Below are 23,014 nucleotides of genomic sequence, written 5' to 3'. Positions count from 1 at the left end.
GTACAGACCAATCAAAGATCCGTAGTTAAACAAGAACGTGTTGATTCCTCCATTCATTTTCTCAAAAAAATGCTATATAGGCAAAAAATGCAGCGCTTAGCTTCCAGAAGTGCTGAGCATGCAAAACTCTGCACTCGGCTGCTGTATAAACACGATTTGAAGGGCCTCTCAGCTTAAATAATGCCACGCTTTTTAAATCTTACACACAGATTTAGTCTGCACCCACGCTTGTGGGGATCTCAGCTGAAATAGCACTGAGGAGGAGGCCGAGGGAAACAGAATCCGTCCAATCACTTGTGTCTTTGTAGCAGCTTGAGAAGTTTCAAGGGAAAGCATTATGATAGTGATTACAGCTGAAGGAATTCTCATTTTACAACTTCCCGTGCTTTAGTTCTCTTTGCGTCTAGTGGAGGAGATAATTGTTTATCTTGGAAAGATTAGCACATTAATTAAAAGAACATCAGTTAGCAAATGCATCCCATACGTTGGATGTTTGAAACATAAAGCATTGCTATGGATTGGTGGCATCTGAGCCCGGAGGTCTGGTGTCTGTGCATGTCTTTGCATCCTGCTTGCCTGATAGTGTTTTCAGGAAAGCTGCTGTACAAAGCACATCTGATTTTTACCATTGCCAACCTTATTTTCCTAAAAAAAGCTGGGAAAAAAGGCAGATAAAATTAGGGGCGTTCATGCCTGAAATGCTTATTTTAGAAAGTGTATCTGCATTTTAGATGCATGCATTTCTATGCTTTCCTGAGTGGGTCGATATTTATGTCTATATATTTACCTTTGTTAGTGCACTCCGTCTGGTGCATAGTGTAAAATGCTGCAATGTCTTTTCCTTTAGGGGAAAAAAAAAAAAGAAAGTAATTTACCTTCAGTAATGTTTCATAAATATCTAAATTGCTCCAAAATATCAAACATATTTAGTGTGGGAACCATCTGAAGGGCATGACCAAATGGTAGCAGAAATGAAACGCTGTGGGGAAGGGTAACTCCATGGAAGAAAATACCAAATGTTGCCTTGGTTCATCTCGTCTGCCAGGAGCCGTGAAGCACGGCCCGCTCTCCCTGTCTGTCACTGTGACTGAAAGGACTGTCTTGTTACCATCTTCTTTAGTTTCCAGAAGAAAAAAATAGTCTGACTCTAGCATCAGGGCTATGTTATGGCCATGATTCCCCCACACTGCCAACGCTGGCTTATTTAGGTTGAAGTCAGGACTATGATCATAGGTAGGGAAGTGGAATCCCAAAGCTTCTTCCCATAACCGACACAAGAGGATCCTCCTTGATAGGACGAGAGGCGAAGGCCTCGACTTGTGCCAGGGGAAGGTCAGGCCGGATAGCAGGAGAAAGCTATTCTCAAAAAGAGCCGCGCTGCACCGGCACTGCCGCCCAGGGAGCGGCGGGGTGACCGGCACGGAGGCGTTGCAGAGCGGGGGAGGTGTGGCGCTGCGGTGAGCGGGCACGGCGCGGCGCGCGGGCGTTGTGCGCGGGGATCTCGGCGCTCTGCTCCAACCTTACCGGACTTGGGGACTTCGTGACTGCTCCGTCACGCGCCCCCGCCGCCCCCTCCCGGCCCGGCCCGGCCCCGCCCGCGCTGACAGGCGGGCGCTGCGGAGGAAGGGGAGGGCGCCCGCCGGGCCGCTGCCTCACATGACTGCGGCCGCGATGGACGGCGACCCGCCCGCGGGCAGCGCCGGGGTCGGCACAGGTACTGGTATGGGGCGGCTGCGGGCGGCGCTGCCGGGCCCTTCCTAAACGCTACCGGCTCGGGGAAGGCGGTAGGGCTCCTCGGGGAGGGCGGTCAGGGCTGCTGCCGCCGCTAAAACCCGTGGTAAAACGTGGCCGCATTCCTCTTGTCTCCCCGGGGCGGTGGCCGCTCGGCCGGCTCCGGCTCCCTCGGCGGTGCCCGCTGTTGGCTCGGCGAGGGGCGGCCCCGCTCAGCGGGTGGGGAACGCGTGGTGGGCGCAGCGGGGCCGCGTCCCGCCCGGCCCGGCCCGGAGGAGGGCTCGCTGGGGCAGCGGGAGCCGGCCCGGTCCGGAGCGTGGCGTTTAATTGAGCCCTTGTGGCGAGGGTGGGAGGCGGACGGGGGAACGGAGCAGCCCGGAGCCACGCGGCCGAGCGCTTCCAGAGGCGCTGCGGTGACTTTATTTCGTACCCCGCCTGAAGCCGCTCGGTGAGCGCTGTGTCCGAGGCTGCGGCGCCTCGCCCCGCTGACCCCACCGCGGTGCGGATCCCGGCCCCGGTTACGAGGAGCTGGGAGCAGCCGGGAGCGCGGCACGGTGCGCGGTGTCACGGCACGGCGCTTCTCCGGAGCGCTTCTGGAGCGGCCGCAGTTTCCCACCGGCTAGTGCTGTGCTGTTCTGTGCGTGCTTTTCGCTTCTGTCCTCTGGAACGAGGGGTTACAAGGGAGTGGTGTGCGCGCAGGGGAAGGTGGTGTAGTTGGAATCAAGCGGGGTCCCCTCTGAGGGTTCTGCTGGTGGGCCTCTGGCACTCCTGGCGCACGTCACGCGTTCATAAATCAATGCGTTATTTTGGAATGTTTCTGTCCAGGGCTGATGTAAGATATTGGGACATTGAGCAGCAGCCTTTGTGGAAAAAATGTCCTACTGTGTCAAAGAGAGAGCTCCCCCAGGTACGTCTGCTGCGGTTCTGCGTCTGCTCCAGGAGCTCGGCGGGGTGAGGCAGCCGTGTCTGTGCGCGGTGGTTCTGCAGTGATGGTGCTCCTGAACTGCTCTGCTCAGCTTTAGAAAATGTGGCTTTCTTTGGGAAAAAATTACATTGTGAACACGGAGCGAGTGTCTGATGACCTCATCAGCAGAAGAATATGCTGTGGAAGGAGGTAGCTCTTTAATTCATAGCGTTCTAGTTTGGGATCAGGGATCTCGGGAGGCCAGCACCCATGCTGAACTTCTTCAGGGAGCAGCAGTTTGTCAGTGCGTATTCTAGCAGGACCAAGGCACGCAAATTCTGTAATTTGCAGGATTAAAAGTATCTTAAAGCGATAAAAAAGAAGAAAAGTGAATGTCCGATATATGAAGTCATTTCTGCTGAGTTGCTTGTATTGATCTTTTAAAATTTTTTTTGGCTCTTGCTCCCTTTTGAGTCTGTTTTGCAGTGACTGCGGAGGGCCTGCCCCTTTTCTTCTGGTGGTAGATTTCAGCTGTGTGTGCAGCTGTGAGCAAGGCTTGGTGGGGAAGGCTGCACCCTCTGCAGACAGGAGAGTTTGAGTGTAGCTGCTCTGTTTTCCCTCCGAACGGCCAAGTGTTAGTGGGTTGGCACAGACTGATGGAGGGCAATGTGGCAGTTAGATAGGGAACTGGTACGAGAGGTTGGGAGAGTTTCAACGCAGTGGATGAGCTTGTTTGCAATATAGACAAAGTGTAAAAAGACCGTCCAGAGACTGGTGTGGCTGGGGTGGCACACTGTTCGTAATGCTTAAATATTTGGGTCAAGTTTTGCAAAGCAAAAGATAACTTCTTTTGACAGGCTCTCCTTGTACAGGGATGTCTGTGGAAACTTGGCAGTTGTATAGTTAAGATAAAACTGCCCCTGTAAAAGACTTGTGTGTGTGAATTTGTGTGGGACATAGCTATGGCTCATGGCTTCCCGAAAGCTAACTCCTGCAGAATGGTTGCATGTGTTCTTGTTAGCTGGGTCTCAGTTTTCACACATCCACCCTCTTTGTTAGAGCTGGGCGTGAAAAAGGAGGAAAGTTCAGTCCTCCACTGGGAGCTGAAGGCTGCCCTAGCCAGGGGTTGGCTTTTATCTCTGCAGCCTTTGTGAAGATTCCTCAATGGGCTTCCCCCCCTAAGCCTGTTACTTCTTTAAGCGTGTAGCTCCGTCCCACTCTGTGTCTGCTGCAGCTCGACTCTGTGGCTGACTTGGAGATGAAATGTGTTCCTTGTGTTCCCAGACTGGGAAATTACTTAATCACTTGATCTAACAGCATGGTTAAGAGAACAGGGCACTAGGCTCCAAGTTAGATCTCTGTTCTGGCATACAGACTTACTCTACGATATTAGAAGGAGATAACTTGCTGGTTTTTCTCTTTTTTTTTTTTTTTCCTCCTGCTGTAGTATGTGATTGAGGTAAACAGTTAGAGACTTACAGCTGTAGGGGAATGCAGAAATGCTGGCACTTAAAAATTATTAAATGATGCTTAGATAACCTCACATGGATATCTTTGAGCTGTTACGCTGCTTCTTTTCTTGCACCAAGTCCCGACCAGCAATTTGAAGTTTAGTTGGGGAATCAAATGAAAACCAACCAACCAACACACACCGCCAGCAGACAGCAGAGCTGCCCCCGAGCCCTCAAAAGAGAGGAAAAAACAGCCCAGAGCAGCCAGCACAGAACACGTGCTTGATATCCAGGGTGAGGAAGCTGGAGAATTTAAGGAGGAAATTAAAATGTTAGAGCCTGTGTTCCTACATCTCCTTTTTGATGGCATACCTATTATCTTGTCTTGTTTTGGCACTGGGCAGCTTGGATTTACAACTGAATTGCTGGTCTGCGGTCGGCCCATCTCTTAATCAGTGAAACTTTCCTTATGCCTATAGATCCGTGGATCGTTTTTGTTGGACGAAGGAGGCTGATTCTGTCAGCTTTTTCCTTTCCGAATAAGAATTATGTGGTTTAAAGTTCCTTTAAAAAACAGAAACAGCTCGGTTGCGTACAGTTGTCTCAGTCTCAAAGATATTTAAAGCCTTAAGAAGAAAGGTGGGTTTTTTGTGCGGGTTTTTTTTTTTTTTTCCCTAGAACTTCTGTTTTTGCCTTTTTAGTCTTCAGGGGATTTCAAATTATGTAAGCGTTATAAAAAATAAAAAAAATATAAGGAGGGGAGTTGACGCTGTAGTTGCAGTGCGTGTTCTCTGAGGGGCTGGGGTGGACACTGAAAGGGAATTCTCAAAACAAGGAGGGATGTGTTGGGCACAGCTAGGGGGAAAGGCATTTCCATAGCTCCTGAGGCTTCTCGTGAGAAGGCAGAAGGCAAGAACTGCTGATGCCTGATATTTACGTTGCAGTTGAAGCGTGCCTTGCCCGGGAGCTCGTGGTGCAGCCTGCATTTTTGCCAGGGGGAATTGTGAGGTATCAGCACACAGAAATACGCTCCTGTTTCCCAGAGCTGGTGCCCTCTGCCCCCGAGGCTGTGGCTGTGATAACGGCAGGGAAGCAGTTACTTCTCCTGAAAGCATTCCTCCCTTTCGCATTCCTTTCTCCTTACGGTCGGTCCGCTACAAGTGCAACCAGTGATTCCATGGCACCTTCTACTGAAGCGCGTCTCATACGTTGAGTGGATTAGCACCGAGTGTGACACAGAGCTGAGCGTGGCAGTCAGCTGCAAAGCAGGGAGAAGCCCTCCAGCTTCGGCTGCCTGAGCTCTGCAGGGAGGGGAGATGGGCTCAGCTGTGCGGGGCGGGTTGGAGGCTGCTCGTGTGGGATGGAGTGATGAGCTCTGGTGCTGGCTGGAGCTCGAAATGCACGGCATGGAGGGGCACAGCTTTCCGTTTCAGTTGTTCCCTGAGCCCTTTCAGCTACCTGGCCTGCGGGAGAGCGGTTCGTGCAGTTTTCTTTCAGAAGCAAACAAAAACTAGGCTGGGCTTTAAATGCTCTTTTAAGCTTCTATATCTTGTCTCTTTGCTCTCTGCCTGTTTGTACGTGTATGCATATTCTTTCTAACTTGGATATCAAATTGTTTTCAGTTACCCCAGGCTGCTTCCCTGTGTCTTATCGACAACAGATTGAAGAGCTCTGCTGTGGCTGAGGGATAGCTTGCACAAAGAGCTGATTTCATTTTATCTGCTTCCCTGTGTTCCAGGATACCATTCCCTACCTCATTTCTGTATTCATTTATAGCTCAGTGTATATAAACTTTGCTAGATGATGATCTGAGATGAAAGGGAATGTTTCAAAATTAGCTGTTCTCCAGCAGAGCGCGTGATGGGAAGCATTAAGTGTTTTGTTACAGTGCGTGTAAATCCTTTTATTGGTTGAACGCGGGAGCTCATACCAATGAGTTCCCACTATTATCCACCATTCCTGGCCTGTATTATCCACCGTTCCTGGCCAGGGCTCTCGAGGCTGTTTCTGAATCGACTCTTCAGTAGGCAGGGCGGAGGACGGGCTGCTGAATAGTTGTGGTCTGTGCTGCTCTGCAGGGTTAATGTTAATAGTGGAGTGGTGCTTTCTGGAACAAGTCAACAGGTCCAAAGTAACCGTAGTGTTCTCAGACCTGTGTTTGAGGGTGCACATTCGTGCTGGCTAGCCGTCCTGTTAAGATGAAAGACATGTCGTTAACTGAAGTGCAGTTATTCACTCTTTTTGTACAGCTATCTGATTTGTATGATTTTATGCATTTAGACAAGGTGGGATGTAGAGAAGCTGCAGAGCATTTTGGGAGGAGCCAGATGTGTGAACTGCACATAAAGAGAAGGTATTTCCTGTAGATGAGTTTTAGAACACAAATTCAGAGAATGACTTGGCAAAGTATTTCAACTGAAGGAACGTTGTGTCTTGATCTCTGTGTGGGGCTTCCCTCTGCCGCTGTCATTGAGGTAACGTGGGTTCAGGTCACTGCAGTGAATATGAGAGTCCTTCTCAGCATCAGGTGGCTGACAGTTTGAGTTCTGCAGCAGATTCAGGGACTTCCAGGATAACCGTGAAGCCTTCAGCATTTCATCTGTAAGTCCTTTCTTGTGGTCCAGACCTGTTCCCACCGGGGGCTGCAGTCGCACATCAGCTGGTGCTGAGCCCCAGATCAGGGAGCAGTTGTTGCCACGGGATTCCTGCTGTCAGCTGGTCGGCAGGACAGTGAAAAGCAGGGAGAGTGGCTCAGTAAGGAGCAGCGGTGTTGCATTAGTGTGGATCAGTGCTGCTCTCAGAAGCAGGTGGGTTGCGTTTGGGCCAGCTCCTCTTTGGGAGACTGGCTTGCTGTGACTTCCTCTGAAATGTGAGCTAGTGGTTGAGCAACGCAGGACCGTGGAATTCTGTTCTAGCATGTGTGCCTGCATGGCAGAAATAACAAAACCTCCTGCGTCACGTTGCGTTTCAGTCATGCGTCTTGAGCAATTAAAACCACGAATTACGAGGGCATGCAGCCGGAGAACCGCTGCTCCGGGAGCGGGGCTGCCTTGTGCTTTTCAGAGTGCTCTCTGTGTGCATTTTTGATGCTTCCTCTTGATAGTGTGGTTGCTGATACGCTGCTGCACCATCAGATATTAGGTGGGAGGGTTTTGCTATGCTAGGAAATGGTTTGCCTTGCTCCCTGTGTCCTGAGCGGTGGCGTTTTTTCTTCCTTTCCTTCTCAGTTCAGTATCTATTTGAAATGTAGTGTAGATACATTAACGCTTTATCCAGCAGAATCCCATATCAGCTTGAGTTAGCTTGCGTTTTTACAACACATTTCTGGCAATTAACTGGAACTTTCAGAAGCTCTTTGTAGGTGGGGTTAACAGGTGATTATTCAATTAGAGCGGAGGTGTTAAGACTTGCTTCTCTGAGTCACGTTAGGCGGAATCTGAAGTCTGACAAGACGTGTGGGATAAGGTCATTTGTCCTGGGTTTGGGTTGGTTTCCTTAAGCCCTTCTACAGAGCAAAGGCAGAAGCTGCATATCTGAGGAGTTGGAGGTCATCTGCTTTCTTCGTTTTCCGGAGCCTTGTGCACATGAAGGAACAGGTGGGAAACCCTCAGGGGAAGGTCAGGGCTTTCAAGTTGACGTTATGAATCTGTATCCTCCCGAAAGGACTTCTAAGGCAGATACCAACCTTTTCAACTTTGTATCAAAGCTTGCAGGAAAGATTCTTGCTTCTGTAGTTACTGTCTTGTGTTATCAACATTTTAGGTGCCTTTGAAAAGGGCTGCAACTTCTACACACTTGCAAGGAGGGGATGGTTAATACTCCACAGATTAAAGTAATTTTTTTCATCAGTGGAGTCAACTTGCTTTGTAAAAGAGCTTGCTTGCTGTATCTCTGTTACACAGACATATATGGAGAGGAGGCAGCTCCTCTGTTCCAGGCTGGAGAGCAGAACCCAGGTGTGGGTTGAATAGATTCCAGGGTTATATCCGCTTTTTTTCACTGTGTTTCTGTCTTTTCCTATGTGTAAAATGGGTAGAAAAAAAGATTGCTTTGTAAAAGATTGTGAGCTTGGTTTACAATCGTATAACATGTAGTTATGAAGTCACGTTGAGAGAGTGGACTTCTATTTGGTCATTCAGAAATAAGAGAGCACTCTGAATGATCCTCTCTTCCCCTTCTTTGGGGCAGTCTGCCTTCCAGGGCCATATTGTTACAGCCATCTTTCTCCCCTTTGCATCTCACTGAGAGTTAGGATTTCTCTGACCAAAGCTGTCCAGCTATGGCTGAAATCACCATGCGGGGGAGAAACAAAAACACCAAAAGGCAGCAAAATAAAAACCAAACAGGATGGGTTTATCTACAAGCAGTAGAGTCAGCATTTGTAAAATTTTGCCTGAGCTTGCTGAGGTAGAGGAACTCTAGGGTTGATAAACATTGCTAGGATCTGTTTCCTGCTGCTATTGAACTTAAACATACTGACATAGTAAATTACTGCAAATCATGCATGCTCCAGCATATTGTCATGCAATTTAATATAGCTATGTCAAACAGAGTGTCTCTTTCCTTTGTAATGGCATGTGAAATGAATGTAATAACTCTCTCCAGTGTAGTAAAATAACACATTTTCTTTACTTCCATGATTTGTTCTAGGGCAGGATCCAAAAGTGCTGAGCTAGGGCTTCATTCATTTTGGCAGATCCTGCTGTGGTGGGAGCTGGACGGACAGGAAACACAGGCCTCTGAGCTGAATCACGGCACAAATTTGGCCTGTGATTCTTCTTGCACTCAGTAGAGATGGCTTCCTGACTCGATATAATTGGTGGTGCTTCTGGGTGTAGTGGAGAGGGAGGTACTGATGTCTCCAATGTGTGGGAAGAGGCATAGCCTCCTGGGGGAGGAGTGGCTCGAGTGCTCTTCTGGTGGTGTTGCACCACTGTGGGAGCTCTGAGCAAGGGGACGGAATAGTTTAAGGCTCCTTTTGCTATATTGTCTCAAGGTCTGCTGGACTGTTTTATCCCTTCTTGTCTTTCAGATTTTGCAAAGCCTCCAGTAAATGAACCGCGGGAACCGGAACAATTCCTAATGCAGGCACCCCCAGGAAATCCACTGCTGCTTTCCCACACCCTGCAAGAGCTATTGAGCAAGGATAGCGTGCAGGTGGAGCTTATACCTGAGAAGAAGGGCCTCTTTCTGAAACATGTGGAATATGAGGTTTCCAGCAAGGTAATGTGAATGAGCATTGCTTTCAGTGAGAATGTGTCCTCCCAGGAGTGCCCGTGCACTTGCTTTCAGTAAAGTTTTGTCTGAGTTGCTTGTCAGATGATGCTGGTTTGAGTAGGCCGGGTGTATTGGTTGGCTTTAAATGCACTAGGCTTATGCTTTCTTGATGAGTGTTTCTGCAGTGTGGCACGTCTTCTAGCTGAGCCCTGATGTGTCGTCAGCTAGTTTCGCAAAGTCACTGGATAATATTCAGTTTACTGGCCAACCAGGCACACCTGCAACACGAGCTCTGTACAAAAGCGGATGTATAACAATGAAAAATCAGTGATTCCATAACAGATTGCTGTGTGCTAGTCCGTGTTTCAGGCTATTTAGAACTTGTGAAGAAATAATGTTGGCAGTGCTGAACTGAAATCCTTAGTAAGCAGAAAAGTTGCTGAAAATCCTTCTGCAGACCTGGGGCCACTTCCAGTGTACTTGCCCTAATCCTGACCTGTAGGTTCCGATTGTGGGGTTAGCAAAGACTGAAGTTGATGCATCTCTTCCTTTTTATGGAGTGGACGGTGAACTGGCTCTCCAGTAGATTGGGTGGCTTTTTGCAACAAAGGAATCTAGTCAAAGTAGACTGTGAGCAATCTGCGTGTCCAGGCCACCAAAAAAACAGCTGCTGAGCAGCAATCGAACTGTTGTATGTATTTGGCATCACTCACTTGTGGTGACGTTCAGGGCTTTAGATTAATGTCTGTAAGATCGTCAGAGATTGTTGTATGGGGGAAATGGCAAACGGAGTGAATGTTTTTGTGGGCTCTTAAGGACTCGGTGTTTTTTGCCCATGACTGCAAGACACCGGTCTGAAGGGCCCTCAGGTCTCTCTAGGTTTTGAATTTAGGAATCCGTCACCAACTCATCTCAGTTGCTGTCATCCCTCTCAGTTCTAGCTGTAGATGCTTCTACAGGAAGTAAATAGTTTGCCCTTGATCTTCATCAAGGAACTGCAACGCGAATCAGCATCAGATTTCAAATCAGACCAAGGGAGGCCCTAGGGGCTGTACCCGTTGTGCTCCAGTTATCTGCCTCGCTACTTTGCTTCTGAAAATGCATAATGCCATTGTAAGTGGTGGGTGATGTGCAAAGCTAAAGTGGTGAGAAAGTGTAGAGTTGTGTGTAGTCTTTCTGAGTAGCTGTTCCAGTAGGCGAGCAGTCTTTTCTCCCACCTTCCTACCACAAGGCCTCTAGGAATGAGCAACATTTCATTCCTGCACTCTCTGGATGTGATTTCCCTTTTCTTTCTGCAGCTTATGTTAGGAAGTTGTGGAAGTGCTGCTGATTGCCCAGCCTGTGGATTGATTTAAAGTTGTTGTTTCTTTCTTCCTCTGTTGCAGAGATTCAAATGCTCGGTCTATAGGCGGTATAACGATTTTGTGGTGTTCCATGAGATGCTGCTGCAGAAGTTCCCGTATCGTATGGTGCCGGCACTTCCACCAAAGAGGATGCTGGGAGGTAACTTTGGGTCTTTGTTTTGTCTGGGAGTCACAATGTGAGTGTGATCAAGATGATATCACTGAAAATAAATACTTGGAAGAGTTCATTTTGGGACTGGCAGCGCAGTGATGTTCAGCGAACGGCTTCAGCAGGACGCTGTGTCTTGTAGTGTTCCCTTTGCACAGAGGGTTTCTGGCAACATTAGTGACACTTTGAGCTTACCTCCAAAAAGCTGTCCTTCTTGCAGGTGAACCGAGTGCCTTAAAGTGACCATTACTCTCTTTATTTTTTTTTTCCCTGTTATAAAAAGGAGCTTGTCAATCTGCTTCAGGTAACTAGAAATTAAAAACGAAGGCTGGGGTCGGTGTCATTTCACTCAAGTACCCTGTAGCGGTTAGAAACCAATGAAGGAACCCCAGACAGAAGGAGTATCAAAGCTCCTTCTCCAACATTTTTGTAGGCACCATTTTTAAACTTGTTATTTAAAACATTGCACAGCTGTATGAAATCCTATCTTGTTTTTTGTTTTATCTGTGGAAGAATGAGCTTTTCACTGTCTTGTCTCCTGCCCATACTGCTAAGTTGAATACGTTTCAGTAAATAATTGATTTTGTTCAAGGAGTCCATGTATTGCTACAGTAGAAAGGAGCTGGTAAACAGTGAAGAGAGCAGGGTTTGTACTGAGCCAGAACAAAGGAAAACAATATTATTGGGAGCTTCCAGTGGTCGTACTTCATGATGAAGCGCAAACTGTAAAGGTTTTTCTTTTGAGGTTGTGAACACTGATCTTTAAGTTGGCCCAGGTCTCCGCTGGGTCTTCCAGAATTCTCACTTCATGCAACTCCTATAAGCAAAGTGACCCTTCTGATCTATGATCTATCTTAGCGGGGAGAAGATGCTTGTAAGATGCTTCCAATGCATAAAACTTGTCTGTTGCTTATTTCCTAGCATTTCTGATGTGTTGATACTTCTGTGCGTTCACTGGTGCAGTTCTTCTCATACGTATGAGAGGTCTTAACATCTGATAGCAGTTGTTTCCGAACAGTGCTAGTAGTACAGTCCTGACATAGTCCAAAACTTTATGGCAGAAAGTGATGATTGCCTTTAGTCCACTGATTTTAAGTATAGAAAAGCTGTGTAGGAATTATTAAATAAACTATATACAGGGAAAAGGAAATGGAATGGTAGTTCTTGGTTCTGAGTGTGTTAGCGGACTGATAAATGGAGTTGCTGAACATGACAGATCACTGTGGCTATGTGTCTCTGGTGTGTTCCTAAGTCTCAGAGCCTGAAGAGCAAAGCTGTGTGATTAGTATCCTGCTGTACTAAGTTACACCCTTACCTCCATGCTGGTTGCTTCTATCTGTCTGTCAGATGAAGGAGGACTGATGGTCTGCTTTGCTCGTTTTGGAGGATAGCAGCGAATTAAGGCAGATGACATAGGAAGCGAGTGGATGACTTCTGAGATCTTCATGTAGGCTGAAGAATGAACAAAGCACTATCAAGGTGTGCAACCCTCGTGACTGAAAAAATCATTTGCTGGGTGACACCTTAGTAAAGATGGCTATAGAGACTCCCTGCAGCCCAGAAAGCACAGATAGTGGCAAAGCAGCTGGAAAAACCCAACCCTTTCTTTATAAGTAGAGGTTTCAGGTCTTAGACTCAGTTGTTTAGCCTGCTTACTTGACCTGCCCTGTGGAAATACACTCATGAATATATGTGCAGGATATTTCAGTAAGATATGAAGCACCACTTGGGGAAATGGTTGTCCTGGTTGTCAGTCCGAAAATGTGTTTTAGAGAGCTGACAGAATCAGTCACCATTCTTCTTTGGTTTTCTTTGAGTGCTTTGGCAAGGTCTATAAGTATGAGGAAATTACTGGACAGTGTTTTCTTTTCTCTTTCTGAGCAACTGTAATATGTGCCCTATTAATTGAAATGTGGTGTTCCTTCCTGTAGCTGATAGAGAATTCATAGAATCAAGGAGGAGAGCTCTGAAGCGCTTTATAAACCTGGTGGCTCGACATCCCCCCTTCTCAGAAGATGTGCTCTTGAAGCTCTTTCTGTCGTTCAGTGGCTCAGTGAGTATTTGTTGGTGATAGTCTGAGTTTGCACACCGTCCTGTCGCTGCTCTCCCGGGCAGAGTTCAGAGTTGTTTTTGACCTACACGTTGTTGCTCCCTGCGATGAGGAACATTTTCTCTCAGTAGATATTTCTATAGCTGGAAAGTGGATTGTAAGTTCATCTGATGCCAAGAATGCGATATTTTGAAAATGGTAACTGTTCTTAGGAGAATATGTATGGCGAGTCCCCTTGAACTAAACCTGAACAAAGCTCAATCCAATAAATTGTGCCTTGCTATTACAATATGAGAGTCCTGTGCAGGCTGGCTTTCCTTAGAATCAAATGAGCATGAAAGAACTGTGTCTTCTTTAGGATGTACAGAACAAACTGAGAGAGCTGGTCCAGGGAGTGGGAGATGAATTTCTGACCTGCAGATTAGCTACCCAGGCCAAGGTATGTATATGTATTTCTTACCTCATTTAATGCTGATTTAAATGTCTCTCTTCTCTGGGTGGATCAGTTCTGGCATTTGTTTGGTGATAGAGGTCTTGGGTAGGAGAGAGCTGTTTCCAGAGTTGGAAGGACTTTTAAACTTGTAACTTCTTAGGAAACAGAAATAAATATTTGATTCTGAAGGCCTGATATTTCTAGCTAAATGCTGGTTCATGAATATGAGGCAACAAATCCTGCTCAGAACCTGATTCTTAGTGAATACTTGTACTCACATAACAACTAAATGACCACGCCACACAATGTAAGATTAATATCTAGATTGATGTCTTCTCCTTGTGTTCATGTCATTGTTCTCTCCAATAGTGAGAAAAAGACAGTGATTTGGGTTGTTTTAGAGGAGTCAGATGGAAGTTCTGTATTGATCTGTTTATCCCAGTGATTAGTGCTGTGGTGGACTTTAAGCATGTGTTCACTGTTCAGTGAGCTATTTTGAAGTGGTTGTTCATGTTCCTGTGCTGCTAGCAGAAGGTTTTGCAATTGGAGCGTAATTGAGGCTCTTACTGGTGATGCACCGGTCAAAAAGAACTTATTTGAACTTTAGTACGTGCTTGTCCCAGCAATGCTGGCAGTTATTAGTAGCTTCCGATCAGAACCCGTGAACTGGAAACCTCCCAGTCCCTGCTGTAACTGCAGAGTGCAGTTGTGGGTTTTGCCAGTGGTGTCTGTACCTGCACTCGAGCCTCTTTCTGCCTCTGAGACTTGGGGGTGTTTGTGTGACATCTGACACGTATATCTGAATGGCAGAACTAATCTCTCCAGGGTTGTCACAGGGTGGGGGGAGGGAGAGAGTGCAAGAGAAATGTGTCTGTCTCCTAACTGCGTGGTGCACCTACAGTTATGATGCACGAATATGCCTCTGACATATCCACTAGTAACCTCCCTTGTGTTTCTTCAGGACTTCCTCCCAGCTGACATACAGGCCCAGTTTGCTGCCAGCAGGGAGCTCATCAGAAATATTTATAACAGCTTCTACAAGCTCCGGGACCGTGCAGAGAGGATAGCTTCTCGAGCCATTGATAACGCCTCAGATCTTCTCATATTTGGGAAGGAATTAAGGTGGGTTGGCTGAAAGAACAGTACAAGTGTTCACATGAGCAAATCTTGCTTCAGAACTGAAAACTGTTGCGAGGTTTACTTGCAAACGGTCTGGTAAGAATGGGTGTTTCAGTGCATGCTGTATGCCATAATCAAGTTTTCCTAACTGAAAAATAATACATGCTTTCCTCTAAGGTTGCATTCCACAGACCAACAGAAATAAATGTCAATACTTTGACACTCGGGTACTGATTATGTTGTCTCTTCTTCCACTGTGTTTGTGGCTGTGCAGTAGAACCTCTGCACTGTGAACTGTTTGAAATTCTGAACTGCTTTCTGCAAACTAGTGCATGTACCCAGTGGAGTTTGTGTCCTAAACTTAATGATTAATTCTGTTCTCCTAGTGCTTTGGGCTCAGACACTACGCCGCTTCCTTCCTGGGCTGCTTTGAATAACAGCACGTGGGGGACTTTGAAACAGGCCTTGAAGGGGCTCTCTGTTGAATTTGCACTTCTGGCAGATAAGGCTGTGCAGCAGGTGAGTTCGTTTGTTTTCTCGTGTTCCTTTTTGTAAAATGAGGAAGGTGCACTGCTGGCTTGTGTTTCATCTTAATCACAAGCTCAATGGGCATAGACGCTTAAAAAGTTAAAAGGGAGATTGTAATCCAGGCTTGCATCCTCAGCCACCAGCCTGCTTGTCCAGGCGTGAATGAAAGAGCTGGACCGTGTTTGAATGGGGAAAGAACGCAATGGGGAAAAGGAAAGGAGGGAAAAGCCTGCTTTCTTTTTTTCCTTTTAGGTGGTTATTGGACAAGTTCAATTGTGTTGCTGTACTGAGCTGTCCAAAAGGCCTGTGCTCTGTCTTATTTACCTGCTGCAGAGAATCCAGAATTTCTGAATCCAATTTTGAGATTCATGTTACTTAAACATTACACGAGAGCCATTCAGAGAGAAGTGTCCTGTGTAAGTGTACAACGTGATAATGACAGTTAGAATGATGTGAGATCGTGAGAGCCTGGAAAGCAAAAGTAATAGTTTTGTCTTCTCATCTCATTGTGTTAAAATATTCAGCATGCTTGTATAGATCAGTCAGACCAGCTCTTTTTCTCCAGAGTTTGTTCCAGAGAGCTCTATTGATAGGGGAAGAAAAGGCAGTACTTAGTAAAAGGAAAATAAAATAAAAGTTGTCAAATTTAGAAAGCATAAATGAGATGCCAAGCCGATGCACAAACTGTTATGGGAAAAATGCAGGTGTTTATAGATGTAATGGATTAGATACCTTGTAAGAAGGGAAGCTGAAAGATTGGAGTCTACAAAAACAAATGTTGAGGCAGAGAGCTGAAAGGACTGGTGCACAGTGCTGGGAAACGAACTGCTCTGCTTCTGGTGATCAGTCAGTTGGAATAGCAGTTCTTACTCCAGTTCAGGTTTTTGTTCTGCCTGCTGAAGACTGAGCACTACCCTTACATCCGAAAGGTTTTTGCTGCGGTTGTGTAAGCGCTGATATGCCCCAGAGAATGCTGTGGAGGGCCTGCATGGTGCAAGGATTTGATGAACTGTGATGCTGGTTCTTGCCAGGCTTACATAAAATGTACTTTTTTCCCTGTTTTCTAGGGTAAACAGGAAGAGAATGATGTGGTGGAGAAGCTGAACCTTTTCCTGGATTTACTCCAGTCCTATAAAGTGAGCTTTGCTGTTCTTCTGCCAGTGAGAAAGTTGTTTAGAGCAAGCTTGCCCTCTTCAGAGGGTGTGACGCCAACCAGACGGAAAAGTGTCTGGGAGGGCGGCTCAGAGGCACAGTGGGCATGTGGCAGAGGGACGGGAGTGGCTGTTAGCCTTAGCTAGCTGCAGAGCCCTGCTGATCAGCTGTTCTTGTGATGAGATGCTGCCAAATGGCAAACAGATTTGGGAGGAATTCAGAAATCTGACTGCTCGAATTGCGTGGATCAGCTGACCTTTTTCCAGATTTGGCTGCTTTTGAGTCAAAACAATGGCTGAGATGACTACTGTTTTGTCAGTGGAGACAATTCGTGAGTTTAGCTACAAATAAGAGAATTTTTGTTGATATCCATCTCCCAGTCGAAGGCACTTCTTTTAGAAGCACCTAGTGAAACTGTACTTGGCAGCCTCTCCTGATGTTCCCACGCTGGGACTGAAATAGAAGGGCGCTGGGAAGCTATTACCACGGTTAATTGCCAGCACTTAATATTGAGAAGGTCATGGAAGATAAGTGGTCTGATAAGATCCAAAATGTTGGCCCAAGTGATGTTACAGATTGCTTGGACCTGTGCCACTGAGCTTAAGTGGCACTTTTGTTTCTTGAATTCCTAGCTAACAACATTTTTACCCTCTTAAGAAGAAAAAATATATCTGCAGCATAGAAATAATAGAAAGTGTGACCACGTGTTTGTGTTCCTGATGTACTTGGCTTGCCTGCTTGCTGTCCCTTAGCGCCATGCCCTGTTTCCATGAAGTACCTACTTTTTATTTGCTTTTTTTCTTCTATAAAGGACCTGTGTGAAAGACATGAGAAGGGGGTACTGCACAAGCACCAGCGAGCGTTGCATAAGTACAGCATGATGAAGAAGCAGATGATGAGTGCCACTGTACAGAACAAAGAACCAGAATCGGTGGAGCAACTGGAATCTCGAATTGTGGAGGTAGTGCAGATGCCTGGGGAAAGCAGAGAGTGGTACAGCTCAGTTATATCTGCAAAGAGCCATTAGCTTGGAAGGGTAGCCAAGTACTTGAGGAATTTGAGCTACCTGCTGTGCTGCAGGGATAACACGTTTGTTTTCCTCAGTACTTATTACTGGGTCTCTGGCAACATGACATTTGCAGGAGATGAGGAAAGCAGTAGTCCATGTGATGGGAAGTGCAGTTGCTGTCGTATCAAGTGAGTCCAGGCGCTGCCTTTTTAGGTTCCTGTTATGTGTATGAATCGCCAGTGTGGTGAGGAATGCTGTTTTCTCCTGCTCCTAATGGATGTCCTTGGCATCCTCTTCCTGGCGTTGTGTTTCACTGAATTCCTTCTCTTTCAGCAAGAAAACGCCATCCTAACTATGGAGCTGCGGAATTACTTCTCTTTGTATTGCCTGCATCAGGAGACACAGCTCATCCACATCTATCTGCCTCTCACATCTCACATCCTGGGGGCCTTTGTCAATTCCCAGATCCAGGGTCACAAAGAAGTGAGTTCTTTTGACCTGTTCTCTTTTTCTCAGAACACGAATGAGAATTTTGAACGGATTTGTTTTCTCCTGTGGGTCTTCCTCCTCTAATCAATCCTATCAATCCAGATGGGATCTTTCGTATCTTTTTAATAAGTCATCTAAGCTATCTTCAGTGAGCAAGTGAGGATCAAGGCTAGCCTGTAACCCTTCCAAAGAAAGATTTGTGCTCAGTTGTTGTAGTAACATCTGAAAGGGACGGTCTGGGTACACTGGACTTCTCCAAAGTGCTCTGTCAAATTTGTGTTGTGCTGTTGGGTACTTCGAAACTGCTGCTAAAATAGAGAGGTGAGTTCCTGGCTTACCTTGTTCTCCTGCTTGTGTCCTCTCCTTTTCTACTCACAGATGAGTAAAGTTTGGAATGAATTGAAGCCGAAATTGAGCTGCCTCTTCGTGGGATCTAGCAATATGCCAACTCCACCATTGTCACCTCCAGATGGAAACTTCTTCTCCAATTAATACTCCGAGCACCCAGCGTGAGCAAGAAGTGCAATCAAGGGAGGGGTCGGACCTCTACCTCCAGATGTTAGAATGAATCTTCCAAACAGCTTTTTTTTTTTCTTTTTAAATACCGCTGCTTTGAGCTGCTCTCTGATTTAGACAAGACTGGATGTGGGGCAGAACATACAGATAAAAAGACACTCTTCATTTTGGAATGCTCTAGGGCAGAGCTGATTTTCGTTACCTTGCAGGCAGTCTTTGTGGGGTCAGGATGTGGCATGGTGCAGTAGGTGCTGCAGTGTTATTGCTGATGCCTCTGCATTTTGTACTAACTGTCCTCCAAGAAGGCTTACCTGCACACATGCTGAGAAGCTTCTGAAGTGCTGAGATGAACAGGATATCTGAAGCACTTGCTCAAAGAGGAGATATGGATTTCCTTTTAAGTTTGGGAGGGGCCTGTGTTACAGGCATATGAGGAAGAGGAAAGCTGAAAGCCATCCCACTGATAGTTGGCTGGATTTGATTTCTTACGGCTAGACCTGAAAGCAAAACATGTAAACGAAGTGGCCAGATCCACTAATCTGGTTGGGTGCAGGACAGCGCTGCTGTAGCACAGCAGTTTTCCCAGGGAGGCTCAGCAGAGCGTGTGTCCGTGTTGATTCAGTTCATGGTGGCAGGGCAGCCTGGGGACTTGCTTATCTGATTCAGTCTGGGGCCAAAGATGACTGAGTTGGGGAACCTAGAGGAGTTTGCCTGGCATAAATGGGAATGTAATTGAGTGAGACACTCCTTAACTGTAAACCACTCGTGTTATCCAAGCCAGACAGCTGCAGCGTAGCCTGGTTAATTTTTCCTGGAGGCTCTGACATCCATCTGCTGAGTTGCTGTGTAGGACTGTGGGAGAGCTGTGACCCCAGGGCTGGTGTTTCCTCTGGTCTAGGATGCAGTGAAGTATCCTGTCACACTGGTAGGCTGAGAAACAGTGCTGGTCAAAAGGATTAGCAAAACTGAGTGTTTATTGGGATATTACTGTAGTTGTCTTCTCCAGCTCTGGATAGCACCAGAGTGTGTGAAGAGAAGGCAATGTAAGTGGCAGTTCTTTCTCTCTAAGAATAGCACAGCTCTCAGTAATGGGGTTTTCAGGATGATATCTGATTGTGATAAAGGACTAATTATTCTCCGTGTCTCGCTGTATCTCCAGCAACTTTCCCTCATGAGGCAAATGGCAGGGAGAGAACTTGCACATCACGTTACCTTAGGGGGAATTTTATCCTCTAGAGAAAGTGGTAAGTGAAGAAACTGCAAATGCATACAGCAAAACTCGACACAATCAGGACTCTCCCAGAACCTGTCTTCTGTGGGACCAAGCGAGCTGCCAAAGCGGGGCTTGACACTTGGCTTCTTAGCATTTTCTTCTCTTGGTAGAAAGGAAGCACATTATCAAGGGTGAATGCTCAGTGTTGAACTGGAACTCTTACAGTATTTTCCCTTTGGGGAACTTCCTCAGTAGCAGGAACTAGATTTAAATCTTTCCATCACAAAAGGCTTTTTTTGTGTGTGTCTTTTATTTAGAAAATTGAACGCAACATGAGACCTTCCTCGATCAGGTGGAAATTATGAGTTAGATTCTTCAAGAGCAAGATAATAAGCTATTTGCCCAGTTTCATACCCCCATTTTCCCTTAGTATGTGGGTGAAGTTCAGAGGTGCTGGGTCTTAAGGAGAGGATAGGGCATCTTGTTTAACAGCCTTGTTCAGAATACACTAATCAAGAGCTTTTTATAGCAATGCAAAAGTTAACACTTCTGAGTCTTTCCTCCTATGTACTAGCCTGGTCCATTAACTGCAAATAGCTGTGACAGATCTCCTTGAAGATTTCCAAAGTGATGCAGAACAGAGTCTGTTCACAAACCACAGCAAAAGTGGATGGGGAGGGAGATGTTTCTACAGTCTAATAGCAAATAAGACATCACCTCAAGAATGGCACAAAAGGGGCACATAGCGTTTGTTTGTTCGGGTTCTTTTCCCCCTCCCCTGCTTGACCTCCCCTTGACTAGGAACATAGGAAGTGTAGAAAACCTTTAACCGTATTCTTAAATGCTCTTCATTCCTCCCACCTTTAGGAGATGCGGGCTGGTTACAGACAGTGACTTGTTCTGTCTTAGTACCCATCCTCCTTTATTAAGCTTTGTTTGCTGATGTGGTGAACAGTCAAACTGAGAAAATGCTGTGTGTTTCGGAGGAAGATCTGATTCCTTCTATGTTTCGTGTCCGACTGGGGCGTGCTCTGGGAGCTAGTACTGTGCAAGTTCTCTGGAATGAAACATTGCACTTTTCAGTTGGGGGAAAAAAAAAAAAGGTGTGATTTCAGATTTTAAAAAGAAAAGAAAAAGCCCCCCCCCAAAAAAGGTTGCTCTTCTTCGAAGCAAGAATTCTCTAATTCAGATGTACAGACTGCTATACATGTGCGCAGACCACACAACCTCTAAAGAAACTGGAATGATGTTATTTGAGAAAACACTCGTTCCTACGTTGTCAGCTGTTGCCTCTTTGAGGGCAGCAGTTTTGAGGTGGGATTTTCTTGTTTTGCGTTTTTTTTTTCCATTATTCACCTAGAATTCTGAAAACAAAAGCCTGCTATTCTCAAAGCTGAGACAGCTAACGGCACTTTCAGAGTTCATTTCATACTGAACTGCCAAGCTTCTACGTCATTCCTAACCTTGTGCACGCCGTGTTTGATACAGCCCTTCATTTTCAAACCTTCAGTTTGGGAGACTGAGCAGCGTGCCAACAGCAGTGTCATATTTACTTCAGTAGCTGAGGGATTCCTGTTCTGTTTTGGTCCCGTTGAGAGATGTGTCAGACTTGCAGAGTACAGCTTCCTTGCTCTAGAGGAATGCAGCAGGGAATCAACTGAGTTGACTTCGGTTCTCTATCTACCCTAGTTACAGCGTTCCGGAGACGGAACTAGTTACCTCTATGCTGTTATCTACTGCAGCAAACTGTGACTATCTACAAGGGTAGAACAAATCTTCCGTTGTTGGTTCCGTTGCTGCAGCTGGGTAGATTGCAATAAGCACTGAGCAAACCATAAGACAAACTGAAGAGCACGCGCTGCCTATCGAAGTGCCGCTGCTCCCGTGAGATGCCGCACCAAAGAGTTAACGTGCCTTCTTGAATGGAAGCGTCCTGTGTAGTGCTTGAGCTTATGGTGACTCTCCTGTGTTTAAATTAACAATGATAGAAGAGGCCTCCGGTCTTTCTGTCAGTCTCACGTATCATGGGGGTACCAGGGTAGTAAACAGTGGGGACCAGGAGAAATGTCTTATCAGAAGGGCTATGTGTTTTTGTCACTCCTAAGGTCTCCTCTGTTCTAAGCTGGCTGGCACCATACAGGCTTTTTGAGCGATATTGTGTTGAAAAGTTTTCCAAAGGACTGGATTTACAAGACAGCCTTGATCTTTGCTTCTTTCGCTCTTTCCATCTTCTTTGAAAGCTGCTCTTTGTAACGTGTTTTCAACAGTGCCTTGCTGCATTCCAGCGCTTTTACCCTTCGACTCTGGTCACGCAGGGGTGTTATTCCTGGCATTTTTAACAGACTCATTCATGGTCTTCACTTTCTGCTGCTCTTGAAAGACAAACTACTGGTTGGGGATGTAAGCAGTCTCCACACCTGCAGCACAAGCAGTAATCACTACTCTTTGTCATGAGCTAAAACTCAGTGCTGGTGAGAGCATCTTCAAAAAAGGATTGAACTGGCTGCAGAATAGGGGATAGCAAATGCAAGCGCAGGCTTGAGCTGTGCTGCTTCTCTCCTTATCTGCAGTCCCAGAGCAAGAGAAAGTGATTTGTTCAATCTTGATATACAATTTCTACCAGGAAATAAATTGGGATAATGTAAGAGGTATCAGCTGCCAGTCACTCCCTCTCCCACCATGCAGTGAGGTTTTACATCCCATTACTTACAACCTAACCTCCTTGTACTTACTGTCTCTCCCTTCCTTGCCTCAAGCCATTCTCTGAACTAGAACAGCCAGAAACTCATACTGCTATGTCAGAAACACAGGTGAGTATCAAAAGCTTTGTAAATAAGTCACTGTGCAGCGCAAAAGGAAAAAATAAGAGTATAAGATAGTTAACTCTTGAAGGACCTTTAAGTCTGAGCTGTGGCTTATGGAGCAAATGAAGCAGGACATTTTTTGTGTGGTGTGAGTTATTCAGAATTGCTGGGAGGAGGTGAGAAGAAACAATCTTGTTCAGAGGTATGAATTTTGCCTGCCTGGCATATCCTGTATCTTCGCTTTGCTCAAATAGCCTTATGTATGAAGCACTTTATCCAAATGCAGGAATTAAAGACCTATTACTACAGCTGGTAGACTGGAAATGTTTACAGATCCTATATGACATTCCAAGATTCTGTTACATATTTGTAAAAATGTTTAAAGAAAAGAAAACAAAAGACCTTGTATAAAGTTCCATATGTGAGATTTCCAGCAGAGTGTGATGCATCTTTCACTGTCCACCATGCTGAGTTGGGCTGACCTGAGAACGAGCAGGTGCCAGGCTGCAGGCATGGGGCAGAGCCTGCAACCATGAGTGAACTGCGCTTTGTAGCAAGGAGCTGCTGAAAGGTGGGATTTTGATCAGGGTATTCTACCTCTCTGTAGAGCCAAGTTCACCACAGGAACTCCATGCTGGAAAGCAGGGCTAAACAAGACATCTGCCTCAGTGTCCTGCTTGTACCAGTGTTCCATATCACGACATCATGCAGCAAGCTAGTGCATGCAGAGGCAGAGGGTGCTGTGGATCTGTACCTCCTGGTCCTGTGTCTCCAGCAGTCTCATGTGAGTTCCAGCTCCCCAAGAGAAACTACTGTTCCCAAGAGCCTCCAGTGTTCCCTATGTGATCTGTGATCAGGGTAATGAAGGAAGGCCCCTCTATGTTCC

General features: G+C 46.3%; 1 protein-coding gene across 4 annotated transcripts; it reads left to right on the top strand.

Annotated features, from left to right (window-relative positions):
- SNX8 (sorting nexin 8) lies at positions 1,414-22,561 on the top strand. 4 transcript variants are annotated; one of them, XM_021411282.1, is made up of 12 exons: positions 1,414-1,714; positions 2,557-2,638; positions 9,119-9,309; positions 10,689-10,806; positions 12,747-12,868; positions 13,224-13,304; positions 14,260-14,420; positions 14,804-14,936; positions 16,013-16,081; positions 16,909-17,058; positions 17,440-17,589; positions 17,974-22,561. In XM_021411282.1, exons 2-12 carry the CDS (start codon positions 2,605-2,607, stop codon positions 18,085-18,087), a joined length of 1,323 nt encoding a protein of 440 aa, XP_021266957.1. In that variant the 5' UTR covers positions 1,414-1,714; positions 2,557-2,604; the 3' UTR covers positions 18,088-22,561. The 4 variants fall into 4 exon arrangements, with proteins under 4 accessions (XP_021266957.1, XP_021266956.1, XP_021266958.1 ...); XM_021411281.1 differs by lacking the exon at positions 2,557-2,638 and having other exon boundaries at positions 1,415-1,714; XM_021411283.1 differs by lacking the exons at positions 1,414-1,714; positions 2,557-2,638 and adding an exon at positions 4,802-7,682.

The sequence above is a fragment of the Numida meleagris genome, chromosome 13 (genome assembly GCF_002078875.1).
Source record: "Numida meleagris isolate 19003 breed g44 Domestic line chromosome 13, NumMel1.0, whole genome shotgun sequence".
In the NCBI taxonomy this organism is placed as follows: Eukaryota; Metazoa; Chordata; class Aves; order Galliformes; family Numididae; genus Numida; species Numida meleagris.
Note: the sequence above shows the minus strand (reverse complement) of the source record. Positions and strands in the feature narration are given on the sequence as shown.

Coding starts and splice junctions, on each gene's coding strand:
- SNX8 (XM_021411284.1), top strand. CDS start 7,895: ATGGTTAATACTCCACAGATTAAAGTAATTTTTTTCATCAGTGGAGTC. Junction 16,082..16,908: donor ATTTACTCCAGTCCTATAAA/GTGAGCTTTGCT, acceptor TCTTCTATAAAG/GACCTGTGTGAAAGACATGA. Junction 17,590..17,973: donor AGATCCAGGGTCACAAAGAA/GTGAGTTCTTTT, acceptor TTCTACTCACAG/ATGAGTAAAGTTTGGAATGA.